At 39.6% G+C, this 20,890-nt stretch overlaps 2 protein-coding genes across 2 annotated transcripts; one reads left to right on the top strand and one right to left on the bottom strand.

Annotated features, from left to right (window-relative positions):
• The first annotated feature begins 9,095 nt into the window (after nucleotides 1-9,095).
• LOC124091217 (olfactory receptor 51I2) lies at nucleotides 9,096-10,034 on the top strand. The gene has a single exon (XM_046442185.1). It carries the CDS (start codon nucleotides 9,096-9,098, stop codon nucleotides 10,032-10,034), a length of 939 nt encoding a protein of 312 aa, XP_046298141.1.
• Nucleotides 10,035-18,373: 8,339 nt separating this feature from the next.
• On the bottom strand, nucleotides 18,374-19,318 carry LOC124091234 (olfactory receptor 51I2-like). The gene has a single exon (XM_046442204.1). The coding sequence runs from the start codon at nucleotides 19,316-19,318 to the stop codon at nucleotides 18,374-18,376; it is 945 nt and encodes a 314-aa protein (XP_046298160.1).
• Between the last annotated feature and the right edge of the window lie 1,572 nt (nucleotides 19,319-20,890).

Here is a 20,890-nt window from a genome sequence, read left to right as displayed (position 1 = left end):
TTGATGTCACAACTTATTTTACAATAATGAGAAAAAATAAGATGATTTATAAAAGGTTAGGGGATGAATAATAGATATAAGATAAAGCTTTCATAATAAAAAGATTAATGATAGGTGTTTTCAGAGGGAGCCGTTACTGAATGGCTGTCCTGTGACCAGCCCTGTAGGAAAAATGAAGCTGGGGAATAAAGGACCACAAGACGCCCCCCCCCCCCCAAGGGGGAGCAGTAGGCCCCATGGGCACACTTCCTGCATCCAGGATCCTCCCAAGAACTCTATGACCTGTTACCATTCTACAGACCATGTGTGGCAGGGGATCGGGGTGAACAGAAAGGCCAGAGGAAGTCTGGTGGCACTTGGAAGCCAAAAAGCACGGGTTTGAATCTTGCCTCCACCGTGTGATTTCTGCATCACTTGCTTGAAGTCCCATCAGATCCAGTTGTCACATTTGACGCACAGCGTTTCTCCTGGCGCCCGGCGAGTTCTGCCTGGGGAGAAGGTGTGGGCGCAGGAACTCAACCGACTCCTCATGACATGCTTTTTCGATCAACAAACGCCAGATGCTCGTGCAAATCGATCAACAACAATTAGTTTTTTAAAAAGTTAACAGCACAGAACCTGCCTCACAGGATTGTTTAAAAGACACAATTAAGATAATGCTCGAGGAGGCCTAGTTATGGTACGGGCTTCATGATCACAGCTAATAAGTAAAGTTTAGGGAGCTGATCCCAAAGGCTGGGACGTCACCTCGTCCTCTATCTCATCGAGTACTCTCATGCGCCAAATGAAGAGGTGCTGATGTTTGCCCCATTTTATTTATTCACTAAAAACATTTTTTGGGGGGTACCTGGGATTAGGGGCACTCGACCACTGAGCCCCATCCCCAGCCCTATTTTGTATTTTATTTAGAGACAGGGTCTCACTGGGTTGCTCAGTGCCTCACTTTTTGCTGAGGCTGGCTTTGAACTCACAATCCTCCTGCCTCAGCCTCCCGAGCTGCTGGGATGACAGGCATGTGCCACTGCGCCCGGCTGATTGCCCCATTTTAAAGTTGAGAAAACTGAGACACAGAGGCTAAGCAACCTCTCTTAAGGCCCAACATCTGGTAGGAAGGCCAGTGTCTCTTTAAACTGGACACACTCTCTGGGGGAGGAGAGGGAGGGCCTGGAAATGGCCTTTCTACAATATTGTCTTGAAGAGGGCATTGTGTGCTCAGGGCTGCAGGAAGAAAATACGCCCAAAGAAAGTGGTTAAAGGTAATTGTGCTCTGATCCATTACATCTGGGATTGGCTAGTTTTCATGGCCTTAGTGAACCCCCTTCTGTTGGGTGTAATTGGCTGGAATTCCTTACTGAGGAGTTCTCCAAAGTTCAGTGTGTTTGATTAGTAATGTCTGCCATGGGCAGAGGAAGGAAGGCACAGGCCTGTGTGATATGAATCACTGACCCCACCTTATTTGTATGCTTTGAAGTTTTACTCTGGGATGGCTGTTGTGCTTCCTTTTGAAAGATCTGGGGTGCCCTTCATGGGTATCCCCATCTACCACACACAACTACATATTTGAACAAAGCAGTGCTGCTGGATCATTTGAGTGGCTGTGAGCCTTACTCAGGTTCAGGTCTGCCAGCGCCTCTCCACCACGCACCCAGGTCTCTCTCTTAAGATCTTTTCCTTTTAGTTTCATTGATCAGGATTTATGATTCCCGATCTCCAGAACAAAGGCTCAGAGAGGTGAACTCACTTTCTCAAAGCCACCCAGGACCCAGCACAGTGTCTGACATGGAGGAGACGCCTGATAAGGGACGCAATGAATGATCAGCTCAGGAGCGACAATAGTCTTCAGGCTTTGAGACGGACACTATGGCACAGTAGCGATCTCAATACTCAAGGAATCCTGAGACTTATTCCTTCTCCGTCCTCCCTGCCGAACCTCAGAGATGATTCCAAATATTCTAAGAGAAAGGAGAGGTCCCTGTGTGGTATTTGGTGACAAAGCATTAAAGGGTGAATTGCCTCTAGGATCTTAAATCGCTGGCACCTTTGGGTTCACCGTGAATGCAAGGACGTCTTTCGGGGCCAGTGGTCATTTGTGTGCTGATGGTCTAGAAAAAAGAAATATGGTCCAGACAGCAGGCAGATGACAAGTTTGGAGCAGTCCCAAGGCTCGTGGGGTCTAAAGAGAGCCAACGATTCTCTCTGGGCCTGTTGGCTCCTTAAGAAATGACACTGGATTTGTGCCTTGGTAACCACAGCAAGGGCGGGTTACAACAAGGAGTCTTGTAGCAAACGTGGAGTTCCACGCACAAATCACACACCAACAATGCAGAGGAGAAGCCCTCTTTGTGTTAGCCGTAAGTCCCTTCTACGTTTTCAGCCCTCAAACGTCTTTCAAATCTTGGGCCATCACAATTAATCTGGAGGTTGGTGAGATGGTAGCCGCAGAGTCTCAGGGACGTGGGGACACTACCCAAGGTGATACAGGGAAGAGAGGGACAGAGCCAGGCTTCCAACACACAGCTAGCTGGGTCCCAGTTACTTCACTGCGTTGCTGGTGCTCAGAAAGAGAGAAGATTAGGAGACACTCCAAACCGAGGAAATGTTTGTTGAATGAATGTCAGTAATTGAGTAAGGTTCTTCCTGGGGGCAATTTTGATAAGTGCATTATAAGGCTCCCAAGTATAAATTCCCTCTGATCCTATTCATTCCCCCTTCTAAGAATTTATCTCAGGGAAATAATCAGATAAGATGCGAAGAGGTGAAGAGGCGGTATCCAGACATTCATATTGTTATTCAGAGGAGCTAGAAATTATAGGTAATCAAAATATCCAGCAGGAGGACATTGGTTAAATAAATGAGCAGATCCATAAAAAAAAAAAAAAAGATTAATGATATAATATAGGTTAAAAATTTATGATGAAAGACATATAGTATTATTCTGAAAGTATAGACCACATTTTAAATAGCAATGAAAGCATTCAATTTAATACAGGGCATCTCCTCTCCCATGTTAAACCAAACCTGAGCATATTTAATTAATATCTACCATGTTATAATATGCTACAGGCTAAATTTTGTGTACGTGGCATACTGATATCCTTTTATATGATTAAATAAAAGAATCAAATTTCTCAGTTTCAGCTTTTTCTGTCCAAGATCAATTATTTACATTCACCAATTGCTGAGGTTCCCCCTACCACATTCAAGTCTTATTCCAGAGACATTGGGTTCTCTCATAAAGTTCTCTCAGCACAGAGTGCAGTAACTGTTGTATTGCAGAAATAAAGTGTTATCAATGGAATATTACTCAGCCATAAATAAGAATGACCTCATGACATTTGCTAGTAAATGAATGGATCTGGAGAATATCATGCTTAGTGAAATAAGCCAATCCCAAAAAACCAAAGGTCAAATGTTTTCACTGATATATGGGGGCTAAACCACAATACAAGGGGAAAGGAGAGAAAAGTTTAGTAGATTAGAAAAAGGGAAATGAAAGTAAGGGAGGAAAATAGGAATAGGAAAGACAATAGAATAAATCTAACATAATTTTTTATGTACACATACGAAAATACCTAAGTGAACCCCACCATCATTTCTGTCCACAAGAATGGGGTCCGAAGTAGAACAAGATTTATCTTATGCTTGTATAATCTTATCAAAATGGATTCTACTGTCATGTATAACTAAGATGAACCAATAAAATAAAATTTTTAAAAAAGAAACAGTGTTATGAATAAAGAACCATCAATTCTACTCAAGTGAGTAAAATTTTAGAGATATAAGTAGGCTTTGATGGCCTATCCATCCTAAAGCAGCTCCCAGAGAAATTAGATGCCTGGATTTAAGAGAGAAGATCATTTTATACAACAGAATCTCTACTGCTCAGACCTTGACAAGTCAGATTTCTCTCACCATTACTGGTCTGCCATGAGTTGATGCTTGGTATGGTGCAGACTATGAAGAGGAAAGCACTTATCTTATATCAATGAAACAGTAAGAGCCAGATGAACAAATTGTGCTTCTGTTCTCCCAAGGTTAGGTCTGTTTATCCTCAAATCTGCTCCTTGCCCTTCTGAGTTTCTTCTCCATATCACAGGGTTCCCATCATTACTTGATGAATATTCCAATCTCCTGTACCAGATGCCTTCCAGGTGGATTCAGCAGGAGGAAGCACTGATAGATGCAGGATGTGCCTCTCAGTTCTTGGGCTCATCTTGGACAGTGGTCTCTAGCATGGTCACACCTCTCCCAGCTTCCCCTGGCCGGGCTCCCTTGACTGCAGCTGCGGTAAGCCCACCTTGGAAAGGTCAGAAGAGCTTCTGGCTGTTGCACGTCTCTAGGCTGTATGGCCATCTGCTGCTCAGTTTCTCTGTTCTTTTTAAATCTGTATAAACAATTTTCAGGGCTAAATTCATTCTGGTTTATTGTACTAGATATTGTGTCATTGTCTCATGGTTTAAATACCATCTTCTATGCCTTTATTAGTGACATTGGGACTGAAGCACTTCAAACTGCATTTCTTCTTTATCAACCAGATCCCAAGATCTGTAAATAGGGGACAGAAGCTGGGCCAAAGAAGTGTCCTATACTCTCCTGTGTACTTTTGGTTGTTATGTTACCCCAGATATATTTCTTCATTCAATCACAAGTGGTTAATTCCAGCTGCATGAATTGATTCCATTTTACACCTTCTCAACATTCCCAGAACCCCAGAACAAGCCAGAGAATCCTCTCTCAAACTCTGGTCTCACAGAAGTAAGTCCCAATCATAGGTAATCTCTCTTCTAAAGTCATGAGACCCTAGAACCTCCAAAACATTGTGCATTGCTCAAAAGTAAAAGTTTCAAGCCAGGCATGGTGGTACACACTTGAAATCCCAGCTGCTCGGGAGATGAGGCAGGAAAATTGTGAGTTCGAAACCAGCCTCGACAACTTATCGAGGCTCTAAGCAACTTAATGAGACCCTGTCTATCAATTTTTAAAAAATACAAAAAAGGGTTGCTAATGTGGCTCTGTTGTTAAGCATTCAATCTCTAGTACAAAAAAAAAAAAAAAAAAAAGAGTTTCAGGTTTATAGAACTCCTCTTCCAAGGTTATATGGTTTAATAATTCCAAGCCTCTACTTTTGCTTCCAATTCTAGGGTTAAAAGCTACTTCTCGAAGCGGCTATCTTCAATGACACTTTTGGATTCCCTTTTTGTCTTGTGAGCTCTCTAAAACTGGTTACTTTTTTCTTTATACTTTTTTTCCAATTGAAGGAACTGATGTAGTTTTCATGTTCTGACTGGACTGCTGAACCCTGTTTGTTTGATTTTCCTGTGTTAGATTATGACTCATGTATATGAATTCAACAGTCACTAAAAGAGATGCAAAACCAGTACATGTTAAATCTAAATGAATAAAATATAAAATTGAAAAAAGCTGCTCTTCTGTATTCAAAGCAGGATTGCGTGAGAAGCAATTGTTGCCTTTGGGTAGAGCATTTGTATGACAGAGGAAGGCTGTCAATTTCCTGCATGGGTTGCGTCCTAGAGAAAGTGGCATGGCACTGTGAGAGCTGGGAGAAAAGGAAAAGCCATAATGCAAAATTTGACTATTACATAAGACTAGGCATTCTAATTTTTCTCCAGAGGCTATTTTATTATGTGAATGTGACCAGAAAATGCAAGGAATTGAGTTTAAATCTGGGATTAAGAAGTAATTAGCCCTTTTTAATTAATACATTTAAAGAGACAATAAGAGTAAAAACAGTTACTTTCTGATTATACTTTATTTCTTGGGTTTACTTGTTGCATAAACCTGGTATCTCTTAGAAGGTAATGACCTCCTCTCTCACAACACCTGCCCAACTATGTCCAGATAATTGTGTTAGCTGAAGAATTATTCTGGAAAGTGCTGAGTTGATTTTCAGCTAAAAGAGTATATGGTTCATTCCTAGCAGCCATTAAAGACCTCAGGAGACTAAAACCCCATTGAATAATTTTCCAAAACAAAGTAAGCATCACTGTTCTCTCCCTGGGGCTTAGCAATAGATATAAAAGTGGCAGGCATGAATTCACTTTAGCAGATTGAAGGACATGTTGTTCTGAGGGAGAGTGCCTCTCATCTGTCTGTCTTCTGGTGAGTTCTGAAACCATGAAGGGGTGAGTCTCCTAAAGCCTGCTTCAAGAAAGGGTTAAACTGGATAGAGGTAGGCGGAGGAGAAGTGGGAGAGCCTGGTGACAGCAGCAGCTTAGTAGAGTCAGCAGAGCAGATAGAAAGATCCCTGGACTTGGAGTTCTTGTCCTGATATTGCCACTAACTGATTGTGCTACCCTAGGAAGTTTCCTGTGCTTCTCTAGACAACTCACTTGCCATCATCGAATTCTCTGTGACTCCTAGCTTCAAAAGTCAGTTTCTATAATTCATTAATATTACTGAAAATTCAGGGAGGGAAGCAGGTCTCTGTAAAGATTCATGGATTCATAAGGCATCCATGGCTCAAACTAACAGCACACACACACACATGGTCTAGCTTTGCACTTGCCTTATGAATAAAAAGTTCCAGAGATTAAAAGAATAGTAGTAGTAACCTCAGATGGGCCACAAATAGCTGTTTCTAGTTTTTTGCTATCTTTAATAATGATTGGAAGCTATGAATTTTTAGACAAGTCTTTCTATATTCCATCTCTACCTTCTTGCTTTACCCTATCAAACCCTTCTAGATACTTCTTGTTTGACAGGAAATTAAAAAGCAAAATAACATAAAGAGTATCAGTGCCAGAAAATTTCTTAGAGAATGTCCTAAAAAAAATCAAAACAATTACTTAGAAGTTCTGGGTTCCAGGAGCAAAAGAAATGGAGTACAGGCTATCAGTAGTATATTTTTGGCACCATTTTCTTCTCTTCTATTTGTTTTAAGCCACACCCAAGGGCATCCTCCTTCTGGAAAGGTACCTGAGAAATTTCCAACATGCACACCTCTATTTTCCTTTATTTTTTCTTTTCTAATGTCTTAATAATGCCTCACAAACCTGGATGAGAGAGTAGAAAGTCCTACAGATCTTTATGTAAATTTTGCTTTTATCACTTACTCACTACAGTTTGTAAGGCAGGCTAATTACACTGAGCGTTAGTTTCTACATCTGTCAATTATTAAATGGTAAATTTTTGTGCAGTTTTCTGCAGAGTACCTGGCACATAGCATGCCCAGCACATTTACTTTCTCTTTCTCTTTTTCTTTATCATAGCCACCCAGACAACCCACAATATCAGCGGTAAGAGTACAGGAAGGAGTGTGATCCTGGGATTGTCAGGCATCTTTCTTTCAAAAGTTTCTAAAACTTAGGTCTCCAGACTCAAAATGATTTTGGCCTTATGATGAACAGAGTTCTTCTTTGAGTCTGCTTTCTTTGTTCTTATCCTCATGTTTTCTTCATTTTATCTCAGTTCTCTTCTTTGTTATCTTCTGTGTACCTCATTACAAAGAATGAGATTGTAGTCAGGTGGGAGAAACAAAAGACAAGTCAGGTTGGCAAGTCCTGAATCCTAAAGAATCACAGTTCTGAGGACCACAGGTGTCCAGAGACTGAGCTCTAAGAACAGAAGGGTTGTAATCATTGTAAACACAGAGCAGTGGCCTCTGACTTGCTGGGAACCACAGAGCACATGAGTTCGGCACTGTGCTGGAAAGCCCAGAAATGCTCCCTGTGTTGTTCTACACACAGTTACAGCATCTCTTTGTCACTGCAGCTCCCTAAGGCTCCCAAGTTCCCCTCCTCCATCACCCCTATCAGAAGGGATTTTTTAAAACATAGTCTGATCTTGCTTTGTCCAGGGTTGGGGAGGAAGGAGAAGGGAAGAGAGTGGTATATATTGCTGGAGTTTCCCCACAGGAGGATTCCCTGAGAGCCCTCAGCCTTCACTGTGCTCATCCACAGCAGGCAGTGAACATGACAGCATTTGAGAAACATCTGCATGATAGAAGAATGAACAATATATAGTTAATACCACAGAGAATGGCTGTAGGAATTAAATAATATGAGTGAAAGGATAAAAAAAGCTTTTGGCAAATACATAAGGGTTAAAAAAGTTCCTATGGTGGTGACTGGATGAATACCATGGGCATCCTGCAAGCATGTGGGTAGAAATGCAGTGTGAGTACACAAGTCTATGTACACACTTGAGTGTGTTTGCGTATACAAATACTGCTTGTATGTCAGTGTGGGCGGAGAGTATTATCAGGACAAGATCTGTGCCCATTAAAGAATGTGAAGGTCAAGAAGTGTGTGAATACATCTGTACATGAGAGTGAAATTGTAGGAGAAAGAGTATTTCATTAGCAAATTAATGGCATCCAGTGTAAGACTATTGTGAAGGCGTGTGTGTGTCCTTGTGAATAATAGGTATTTTGAAAGTACATATGACTGCATAAAGGTATGAAAGTTTGCATGTGGCACAATACCTTCCTATAAAGTGAATGTTAGTATACCTATAGAATACTTAGGATTCACAATTTTCCAAAAATAGGAACAGTCTTTGCACAAATATACTTTTATTATTTTTATTTTGCTTTTTTGCAGCAATTCTGCCATATTCAGAGATAGTCAATTCCTTCCACACGCCACTATCCCTTCTCCACACTCATGATTTACACTAGCTCTGGGGAATTCTTTCCTTAATTAGTGATACATCTGAATTAAACAGTGCTTTTAAAGAGATATTTAAGCACTTCCAATAGCTACTGATCACTCCAATTCCTGATTTCCTTCTATAATAATTATGTATGAATTCTTATTAACACTCTTCTACTGAATGTTGCTTATAATAATGTGAAGGAAACATTTTCCTAATAATCAATGGATATTTTTGAGGTATTGGGTAATGTCTTTCTTCTTCCATGGAACAGAGAGAAGCATTAGCCTAGCCTATAGTCCAGTGATCATAAAATATGAAGAAGTTGGCCAGCATCATCTCTGAACCAGTGAGTTCGTGAGTGCATCGGTTTCCATCAGTTGTCCCTCTTACTTCCCAATTTTTTGTCCTTCAGTAAGTACAACTTTTAGAATTCTCCAACTCGGATCCGACCCTGAGAAGTACCCTGGGTTCTTCCTGTCATGGGGTTGTTCAATGTCACTCACCCTGCTTCTTTCCTCCTGACTGGTATCCCTGGTCTGGAGAGTTCTCATCCTTGGCTGGCAGGGCCCCTCTGTGTGATGTATGCTGTGGCCCTTGGGGGAAACACAGTGATCCTACAGGCTGTTCGAATGGAGCCCAGCCTTCATGCACCCATGTACTTCTTCCTGTCCATGTTGTCCTTCAGTGATGTGGCTATGTCCCTGGCCACACTGCCCACTGTGTTCAGAACGTTCTGTCTTGATGCCCGCGACATTGCTTTCGATGCCTGCCTAATCCAGATGTTTCTCATTCACTCCTTCTCCATGATGGAGTCAGGTATTCTACTGGCCATGAGCTTTGACCGCTATGTAGCCATTTGTGATCCCTTGCGCTATGCCACTGTGCTCACCAATGAAGTCATTGCTGGAATGGGTTTAGCTGTAACTGCTCGGAGCTTTGTCACCCTCTTCCCTCTTCCCTTTCTTATCAAGAGGCTGCCTATATGCAGATCAAATGTTCTTTCCCACTCCTACTGCCTACATCCAGATATGATGAAGCTGGCTTGTGCTGATATCACTATCAACAGCATCTATGGACTCTTTGTTCTGGTATCCACCTTTGGCATGGACCTGCTTTTTATCTTCCTGTCCTATGTGCTCATTTTGCATTCTGTTATGGGCATTGCTTCCCGTGAGGAACGCCTCAAAGCTCTCAACACATGTGTGTCGCATATCCTGGCTGTACTTTCATTTTACGTGCCAATGATCGGAGTTTCCACAGTGCATCGCTTTGGGAAACATGTCCCACGCTACATACATGTCCTGATGTCCAACATCTACCTCTTTGTGCCTCCTGTGCTCAATCCTCTCATTTATAGCGCCAAGACAAAGGAGATCCGTCGAGCCATTGCCCGCATGTTTCACCGCATGAAAGTGTAATTTTTGACATCCTGCTTTAGGATCTGATGTTTATTATGGGCTGGCTTCTCATCAGAGGAGTCCTCATTGTTATATTTATCATCATCTTCATCAGTTACGAGATAGATACCTCTACTGGAGGAAAAGTTGTAAGACAAGAAATGGAGACACAAACTTGTAACACAAAATAAGGAGTTCCAAATGAAAAGAACATTCAGGAAACACCAGTAGCATTCACAGAAAGGAATAAATTGGAAAATATTGATGATTCAACAAAGATAGAGGAAGATTAACCTAAGCTAGGAATTATCTTCTACATAGAGTTTTAACACAATACTTAGTTTCACTAGTATTGAAACCAGTCAGTGTGACTGGTTCTATTTCAAATTATTTATGTGGATTAGTTCAGTTAATATCAGCAATTATCACATGAAACACAGAGAATTGAGTTAATTGTTCATGCTTGCCAATAGATTATATATGAGATGAGATTCAATATGAGTTTATTTTCCATATTAGCATGACAGCAACCACACAAATATTGCTTCTCTGTCTAATCGGCATCACTGAAAATGACCACTGTGGTCTTGCATTTTACGTTTTCCCCACCACTGCTATTCTCAAACATTCATGAGTTGCTTCAACTTTACAGAATGAAATCTGATGCACTGTCAGAACTCACCACAAAATGCACAAACAAAGGTGACCCAGGAAAAGTGATAGTGATTGACATTTAAAAGAATCTTTAAACTCGCTTTAAATCATTTCTAGGCATACCACTCAATCCCTTCAAAAAAAAATGTTCATTATCTGCAATATCTGAGTTAGTTCTTTTGGCAGGGAAGGAAGCTTCATGCCATATGCCTAATTTCTCTTTCTCTGCTCTTCATGGTATTATAACTTTTTTCCACACAGTGACACATTAAGATATGGCAGAAGTTATCTGTGTCTAGGATTTTCAGCTCCAAAAAGACAAGGAAAAAGCAAAATAGAGCACTTATGGTTTTAGGTGTTGGAAAATGATTCTTTTAGACTCTTTCTTTGACTGGCTAATTTTAGTGATCTCAGACTGTTTAGGCTTACTTCAAGACCAAAAAAATATATATATAAATAAAATAAAAAGGAAATGCTCTAGATAGTGCAACCTAACTTTCCAGGAAAACTGGCCTGGAGATCTCATAGCAACAAAGCATACAGTTACACTGGATTTTTTTTTTCTGGGCAAAGGTCTGCTGAGAAAATGTTAAGGAGAAGTGGCGGGAGTAGAGGAAGGAAGCTGTTTCTGAATGGAAATAATGTAAATATTTGGGAGCCACATTTTCAAAAATGCCCATAACTACAATAAGGGACTCATAATATATGTGCCCTGGCCCACAAAATAAGGTATTTTTAGAGGAATGATAGAAAACAATTAGCCACCAGAGGTATCTCTTTTTCTTCATACATATGCACAAAGAAAAGCCATATTAACTTGGAAAGAAAGGGGCCATCTATGAGCCAGGAACAAAGGCCTCACCAGAAACAAACCGAGTGTCATCTTAATCTTATTGGAGTTCTAGCTTCCAAAGCTGTGAGTGAAAAAAAAAAAAAAAAAAAAAAAAAAAAAATATATATATATATATATATATATATATATATATATATATATATATATATATATATATATTTGAACCAGCCTACTGGTGGTATCTTGTTAAGGCAGCCCAAGTGACTAATACACCATATGATTCCAACTATATGACATTCTGGAAAAGATAAAAGTATAGAAACAATAAAAAGATCAGTGATTTCCAGGAGTTCAGGGAAGGAATGGAGGGATGAATAAATGAATGCAAGGCATGTTTAGAGCAATGAAACTATTCTGTCTGATACTGTAATGGTAGATAATGACCTTATATGTTTGTCAATCCTGTAGAATTAGAGTGAATTCAAAGAGTAAATCCTAGGGTTATGGTTTAGTTATGGGTATTGTTCTCGAAAGGACCACATGTTAAAGGCTTGGTCCCTAGGATGGCAGTATTAGAAGATGCTGTGGATCTTTAAGAAGTGGGACATAAGGCTGGAAATGAGGCTCAGTAGCAGTGCTTGCCTAGCATGCCCAAAACCTGGATTCATTCCCTACTAGAGGGTGGGAGCCAGAGGGTGGGAAGTCATGGGAGGTCCTTAGATCACTGGGGACAATGCATTCAAAATGGATTGTGGCCCAGGTGTGGTGGTGCATGCCTGTAATCCCAGAAACTCAGAGATTAAGGCAGAAGGATTGCAAGTTTGAGGTCAGCCTCCACAACTTAGTGACACCTGCCTCAAAATAAAAAATAAAAAGGGTTGGAGATGTAGCTAAGAATGCCCTAGGGTTCAATCCAAAAAATAAATAAATAAATAAAAAATAAAACAGTACTCTCATTCTGCTTCAGATATATATATATATATATATATATATATATATATTTTCTGTCTGATACTGTAATGATAGATACATGACCTTATATGTTTTTTTTATATATATATATATATATATATATATATATATATATATATATATATATATATAAATCACTTATTTGCTCCCAGAATGCACTCCTGCCATTGCTATCCATGTCATGTGGTGATGCAATCAAAGGCAGCATTTGCTCAGCATGCACTATGCCATATGGACTTTAAACCTCCAAAACTGTGGGCTTAAACAAAACTTCTCTTTATAAGTTAGTCATCTCAGGTATTTCATTGCAATAACACAAAACTAACTAATGCACTTAATGTAAACTCTGGATTATGGAGAATAATAAGATATTAATATTAGTTCATCTATTTTAACACATGTACCACATTAATATAAAATGATAACAATACAGAAAACTATTGTGTGAGGGGTAGTTTCTTTGCAAGTTTTCTGTAAACCTAAGACTACACACAAAAAAAATTACATCTATTAAATTTTTTAATAATAAAAAAGTCAGCATGATTTCAAATGGAAAATAATTAAGATATTTATTGGTTTGGGGTAATATATGGTATTCATTCAACTTAAATAATAAACTTTCTGATTTATATAAGAAGTTCCTATTGCAACATCAAAACTTAATTATTTTAATGAACATGAGATTTAGGTTTTAAATGAATACACAATGTGAAGGGCAAGGCTTCAGGGGGCTAAAATACAAAATTGGGACAAACACCCATTGGCTGCTGCACCATGGGCAGCAGGAGAGACATTCTTTTTTAACATAAGCCTGACCTTAAAACCAGATGGTAAAACAGGAGAAAAGACAAGAAGGAGGAACACACATGCCTCCAAAAATAGCATATGATTTCTCTGCCTCACGACCAGCACGCGAGCTTCATAAAAGAGGTCCGAAGCATAGAAATTAACTAGTGAGTTTTAAAATTAAAGAGGCATATTCTCGTTACCTTTAATGCCCAGCTCCAGAGAAGGCTTCTCCTAGCTCCTGCCTCCAGCCACCTAATGCGGTGGCGAGGTTTACACAAGAGGCTAGCGAGAGAGCTAGAGCACGCCAGGGAGTGAGCTTTTATTGGGGAACAAAAAATTCAAGGGAAAATCCCATCCAATGAAGGTCGAGGGGGGCAGCATTCCAAGGTCAGGGTCAGTGATTGGTCTTCGGGTCAGTGGCCAGGCACACCCCCACATGGACAAGCCCTAGCACCTGGGACAGGGTAGGGAAGGCTCTGACACAGTTGTCTAAAGCGCCTCTCACCCAGCCAGGGAGGTAACTCAAATCACGTGGGAGAATGGCTTCCCACACCTTTCCACTTGATTTATCTCCGCCTTTTCCCATCATCTGTTGAAGCACTACTGGTTTTCAGGGTCTATGAGAAAAGACACCTTTTAAGGTTTTCATTTTCCTACAAGGCAAAAGAAACACCTAGGACTGCTCCTGCAGCTGTAATCCTAAACAGATCTAAGCTAAGCCCTGGTTTTTACCTTGAATAGGAACTCTTCCACTTCTTTTTATTTAACATGCTTTTTAAAAACCTCAACATTCTTCCCTATTAAAATAACAAATTATCTAATTTGGGCCCAGAAAAAAAAATAGGCAAAAGAAAATTCTTATATTTTTGGAGGTCCCTTAAGTTTACCTTTAACTTAAGAAAATGAAATACTGAACACTTTAGCTAAGCTTGTGAGGGGACTAGCTTGAGGTTTATGGAAAAAAAAGATAGTATCTGAGTGGTAAAAGCATGTCCCTGTAATGAGTCAAGGATCATCCTTCAGCATGGCCTCTGGTGAATTGAAGAAGAGATAGAGAAGACAAACAAGGTGGAAGAATTTAGGGTAGAATAAGACATTTAATACATGTGTCCCATAGGTAAGATTTACAGAAGGGCTAACTAAGTAGAATATAATAAAAAATGAAAAAATACAAATCCATTTGCTTAGGATTTAGCCAGTTAATTAGTGTGGACCTAGGAAGTGGGACCATCTTCAAAAAGTAGTTATTGAAAGAAGAGATTAATGTCCAGGCCCATCAGGCTCATCTTCTGAATACCTCAAAAAGGTCTTGTGCCACTCCAATGAACTAATTTCCAGGTCTGATCAACTTGGCTAAGAAAAGGTGACTTTGCTACTCCAGCCTATAGTTCAGTTAGGTAAGAAATGATCTCCACTCAGCCATGGTTTTACAAAGCAGTAATTAAAAGCCAGCCACAGAGAGTTTATCTTCTCAGTGAGGTTATGTACAGCAAGGGCACTCCTCATAAGGAGAATATCCACTACCTCATTATCATTGTCACTTGGACACATTTACTGTGTACCCAAAGGACTCAGAGTCCTAAGTTTTTTTACTTCTTTCTCAGATAAGGGATCTGTGGTTGCTGCTTGTATATAGAGCATGCAACCCATGACCTCCAGAAAGCTTAACAGAGGATCTGCTCCTAAATGCTTTCATGTTTCTTAAAAAAAAAAAAAAAAAAATAGTTCATGAAGTCAGCAGTTACCTTGTGAATCATCATCTTCCTGAACACCAACAGAGAAGAGTCACTGCCCGGGAATGACCCTCTTCAGAGGAAGAATATTAAACAACTACCAAATGGACATGAATATCAGAAACCAAAATTTTGTTTCATGGTTTTGTCTTACTAAAAGTAGAAAAGATTTGTTTTGGCTCATATTTATAACATACAGTCTTTTTTTTTCTTTTTAGGAAGGTTAGTTCATCAAATGCATATAAAAAAAATAAAAGAAATAAATTATCCATTGTGTAATTATTTAATTCAGTTCATTAATCTGATTGGTACATATGTAATTCTGATGTCTACTGACAACACCTGAATATTTGATATTTCATTGAAATTCACACAAGTCTCCAACACTCTTCAAATGTAAAATACAATTCCCAGCTAAGAGTTCCTATAACCCTTTAGAGTCATATGTCACTCACCCAAAGAACTGGTAATGGCAGACTTAGATGACAAACAGTTCTCCATTACAGAAATTCAAAAAGCAGAGCTGGATATGAGACACCCTTGCTGTTACATCATTTACTGCTGGCAATGTTGATCAGGGAATTCGCCCTGAGGTGCTTCTCAGTCTTCATTCCTTCTAGCGGAGGCAGTGGTCACTGCCTTTGATACACTCCAGCTAAACAGTGTGGAGGCTTTTATTGGGGAAGTGGTGGAATTTTGGTGGTAAAGTATATTCCTCTTTTACCCAAAGGAAGTTAATACACTATGGAAAGTATTATTTTACCAAATTGAACAAATTTAATTTATCTCAGAAAGAAAAACATTTATTTAACAAGTCTTTAAAATAGGGATTTTGTACATATTTATAAGGCTGCAACAAAACAAAATATGTATACGTTTTTATATATGGTAGAAATATCTTTCAATGTTACACAAGTCCTTACCTTCCCATCCCTGTGCCCTGACTTCTCAATTATGTAGTTGAGACAGAGTTGAAATTTTTCAGAAGCATAAAAAATACTGGACTCAGCAATATGGTTCTAATTTCAGATACAGATCCTGAAATGGTAGAATATAAAGAGCCAATTTTGGGGGGGGGGAGTAGTGCTGAAAATTGAACCCAGGGCCTTGTGCATGTGGGGCAAGCACTCTACCAACTGAACTATGACCCCAGCCCATCATTTTTTTTTAAATAAGAAAGGAGATACCCGTTGTCACCATGACTTTGAGGGATGTGATTCATCTGTCCTTGATATTCTTCTTCCATTTTTGCTCATAACTGTGTATTGATTCATTTCTTTCCATTTTTAATCCTAATATATAAATCATGAAGATATTCCAGGATCACTGGGAGGATGGCCTGGAGGGGGAGGGGATGGCAGAATAGTTCTCTCAGTGACTTTGCTGTTACTTTACCTCTGTAGTTGTGCAAACAGCACCTGCCTCTGAGTAGCACCCATCTCTGAGGCCACCTCTGTATGTCAGAGCTGAGTCTGCTCTGAGAGATGTTCTGCCCTCCCGTTTCCAGCCATGAACACTACAGACTTTGCTTCCAAGTTGTGCCTTCAGCTTGAGAACTGTGTTGTGTTGTGGTAGAAGTTCCTCTATCTGCTTCTTCTAAGCTCTTTCCCCTACATCATCAGAGCCTTCTTTGTCCCTTGCCTATACACTTATTTGTATATGTGGTTTCCTTCAGGCTGAAGCTCTATCCTATTGGAAGGGTTCATTTGCTGGATATTTCTGAGATTCTCCAGGGCTTAGGACCATGACCACACTTCTAGATCCTCTCCTATCTGTGAGTTCTTAGAGACTTTAAGATGTGTTCCATTCTCACCGATCAGTCTCAGAGCCATATACCAAACATTCTGTTGGGATTTAGTCCTCTCCAAATGGGAACGGTCTCCCTTGGATTTCCTATTACTGGGTTATGTTAAAGATGTCATCTGTAAGTTCTAATTTTGTGTGATTTTTCTGTCTCAGTTGCCTAATATGGAATTCAAGAGATATCTATTGAAAATTTAAGTGTATACTTCATTTTAGTTCTTGTTTTTATTATGTGGTCCATATAGATTTTTTTCAAAACTTATTTGATGTTCTTATGAGAGAGGAAAAAAAGGTAAAGCAATATCTATGAAAAATTAACCTTTTACCCCAATTCTACTTTTTTCAATTATTCCTCAGGGTTGAGTTTTGCCTTGGTCTGTCCACTGTCCAGTGAAAATCCCACTTCTTACAAGGGTTCACCAGGCTGTGTGGTCTGGACCATTTCCTTGGTATGGATTGCAGAGGGTTCTTCCCTTTCCATGGCTGCTATTCTCTATGAATTTCCTGACATCCTTCAGATGCTCCCCTCTCTGAACCAGAATATGCTGAAATCTCTGAGCTGGGCTGCTCAACCTAGGACAGGAGCCCATGTTGCAGCCGACTGTGGAACCAAGCTGCATTGCCACCTCAGGGACTTGTCCTCCACTGATCACCAACATCTGTTGTTTTCCATTTAGTGTGCTATTTAACTCCCCAGAGAAAACTGAATTGTCCCTCTGCTCGTATCTGAGAGATGACAGCTTATGTCTCTTTTGTAAAATATTTTTCCTTATTCAAAACTTCTAAATACAAGGATTCGTGTGTATTACGTTTATGTAAATGTGACAAGAATGTGTTCCATCCTACAGCACATAGGAGTACTCATATTTCAAAAATGTAAATTTGGTTTAAAAAGTCATTATTGTGCCTTTAATTTTAAAATTTACGTATATTCAAAACTATTATTCTTTTAACAATTCTTGAGTAATACCTATAATCTCAAGTCACATAATCCCCAATTATAAATAAACATGGTATATATGTATGACACAATTTTTAAAGTATTTTAGTGCATTATAAATAAACATAATAGTGGGGTTCATTTTGACATATTCTCATCTACATGAAATATAATAAGATTCATTTAAGTCCCCAGTACTTCCTTTTTTCTTACCTCCTACCTCCTGTTCTTCCCTGTCCGCTACTCTACTGTTCTGTCTTCCTGTTATTTAATGTTTTTTATAGATGCTTTATACAAATAAGACATTCATGATAGCATATTCAAATATATATATATATATATATATATATATATATATATATATATATATATTGTATAATGGATATGTACCATTATTTTTTGAGATTCACTAGAAAGCATAAGATCTATTAAAAAACTCTTTCATGTTGAAAAGGTATTTGGTGCAACTGTGAAATTTAAAGTAAAGTAGGGCAGCCTGATGTTTTGAGTTACAGGCTATAGCAGAATACACCAGAAAACTAATGCCAGAAACCCAACTGTCACTCCATGTCTAGAAGGAGATTGAAAGAATCCAAAGGACTAACCTGATACACCCAAGCATAAACAATAGCAAGACTCCTTAACATGTATGATTTTCCAGAACATTTCTTACTGATCAGAGCTTGGGTCCAAAAAGCATCTTGTGTAGCCTCTTGTGAATCTCCTTAGTCTTGATAGAATAGATAATTGGGTTCAGCATTGGAGGAACAAAAAGATAGATCAAGGACATGAACTTGGGCACATACTCAGGGGCATGCTTCCCAAATCGATGAACCATTGACACACAAAGCATGGGTATATAGAAGATGAGCACAGCACAGATATGTGCTACACATGTGTTAAGTGTCTTGAGCCTCTCTTCCTTGGAGGCAATGGCCAGCACAGAGTGCAAAATGAGCACATAGGAGAGGAGGATGAGCACTGAATCTATACCAAAGGCAGCAATGACGACAAAGACACCATACATGCTGTTGATGGTGGTATCTCCACAGGGCAGGCGGATCATGTCAGGATGCAAGCAGAAGGGGTGGATCAGGACATTGGCCCTGCAGAAGGGCAGCCTCTTCAGGAGGAGAGGAGGTGGAAGCAGCATGCAAAAGCTGCGGATGATAATGGATATGCCTATGTAGGCTACACGGGCATCAGTGAGCACTGAAGAATAGCGCAAGGGGTTACAGATGGCCACATAGCGGTCAAAACTCATGGCCAACAGGATCCCAGATTCTGTCCAAGATAAAAAATGGATGAAAAACATTTGGGCCAGGCAGGCATCAAAAGCAGTCTCTAGAGCATGAAAACACATAGAAGCCAGGACAGTGGGCAGTGTAGAAAAGGACACCCCCAGGTCAGTGACAGACAGAAGGGACAGGAAGTAGTACATTGGCTGGTGCAAGCTCTGCTCCTCCTTGATGATGAAGAGAATCAGGGTGTTGCCTAGGATGGAGACAGCATAAAGCAGCAGGAGGAGGGCGGCCAGCCAGTGCTCCAGGCTTCCCAACTCTGGGAAGCCCATGAGTGTGAAGCTGGTGGTACTTGAGAGGTTAGTCCCCAAACTTCTCATCATAGTTTCTGAATGCCCTTGAGGGAAATACAAACATAAGGAAGTGAGGACAGACAGTGCAAAAAGTGAAGATCATAAGTAGTTTGTATCTTGGGAAATAAGTGACAATGGCTCAATTCCAATATCAAAGATCAAGGGAAAGTTGGAAAAGAGCAGATTGTACTTCAGACCCTCTACTGTCCACAGTACCCCCAGATATGCCATGGGCTCCAACTTGTTCTCCAAAGACATCCTAGTCTCCTTTTGGGTCATTATCCCCCATTCTCTCTGTATCTGTGTTCTTTACAGAGGATCTATTTTTTCCCTAGTGATGGAGAATCATTGTCCTTTTTCTTTCCACTGGTTCCTAACTATCAAATTCTTCAATAAATGAGGTACAATGTGTCTTAAAACTCTGCACCTAATGACGCCTGCTCTTTCTTACATCGTCTCAGGCACCTCTCCTGTCCTCCCTGCACACCAGCATCACTCCAGGTCCTCATCTTCTTTTTGTTGCTTGAGCCTCCCACTCATCCACTGGGAATCTATCACTCACCCCTACACTGCTGATTGCTCCTGGTGTTTCTGTCCCATGTGTTCACACATTCTTTCTCTCTTTAGATCATAGATTCTCAAATCGTAATGTATGTTAGATTTCCTTGAGTAGCTTTTTAAAAACTCTATGTCCCTACCACACCCATACCAATTAAATGACACTCTGTAGAGAGAACTGAGGAATCAGGTTGTTGTTCTGGTTGTCTTTTTCATCCTACAGTCAATTCCAATAGGTAACCAATGCTAAAAAAAAATAGCCTTTTCAATACTGCTATCAATATTCAAATATGTTCCATTCCCCCCTAACTCTGTGTTCACTGAAAATCAATCTCAAGAGCTATAATCTTAGGAAACAACAACAGTAACAAACTCATTACTCTCTCTTATCCTTCTGGTAATCACCCATTTCTATTCTCTCTTTCACAAGTAACATTCCCAAAGTTATTTTTAACTCATAATGTACTCCTTAGTATTCATTTGTATATCAATGATCCCAAATATATGTCTCTATTCCAGGCATTTCTTCTAGCTTTGAATTTTATTCATCACTGTCTAAACAATTGTGAAAACTCATTGGTATCTCCAACAAAAAATAGGGAAAGTTTTACTTTATGTTGTCATACTTGACCTTCTTCAATATTTGTCATCTCATTTAATTATCCATCAATCCACATACTGCACCTCATGAAGCATATAAAGTCTCATTGACCTCTCTCACACTCTCCTATGCAGAGATATAATTAATCTATCATTCACTTTTCTAATACATACTTACACCTAACTTCTTGTCTCGGTCTCACTTCCAATGTACACTCATCTCTCTGCATCTTCAAAACAGGATATTGGCACAGCCTTTCTTACTGACCACCTAGCTTAAGGCCAAGCCTCTCTGGAATCCATTCTACACAAAACAAACAAATTAATTGTTTACAAGTAATAATAAAATAATGTTACTTTCCTGCTGAAAATCTTTCATTGGCTTCCCTCTTTTTGAAGTAAATATTCAAATAAGAATGCAAATCAGTGTCATGGCAAATA

This window comes from Marmota monax, unplaced genomic scaffold (assembly GCF_021218885.2).
Source record: "Marmota monax isolate L192 unplaced genomic scaffold, Marmota_monax_Labrador192_F-V1.1 WCK01_AAM20220418_F8-fsc00068, whole genome shotgun sequence".
Classification (NCBI taxonomy): Eukaryota; Metazoa; Chordata; class Mammalia; order Rodentia; family Sciuridae; genus Marmota; species Marmota monax.
The sequence above is the reverse complement of the archived record's forward strand: the minus strand, read 5'-3'. Positions and strand labels throughout refer to the sequence as shown.

Excerpts from the sequence above, each read along its gene's own strand:
- LOC124091217 (XM_046442185.1), top strand. The coding sequence starts at position 9,096 with ATGGGGTTGTTCAATGTCACTCACCCTGCTTCTTTCCTCCTGACTGGT.
- LOC124091234 (XM_046442204.1), bottom strand. The coding sequence starts at position 19,318 with ATGAGAAGTTTGGGGACTAACCTCTCAAGTACCACCAGCTTCACACTC.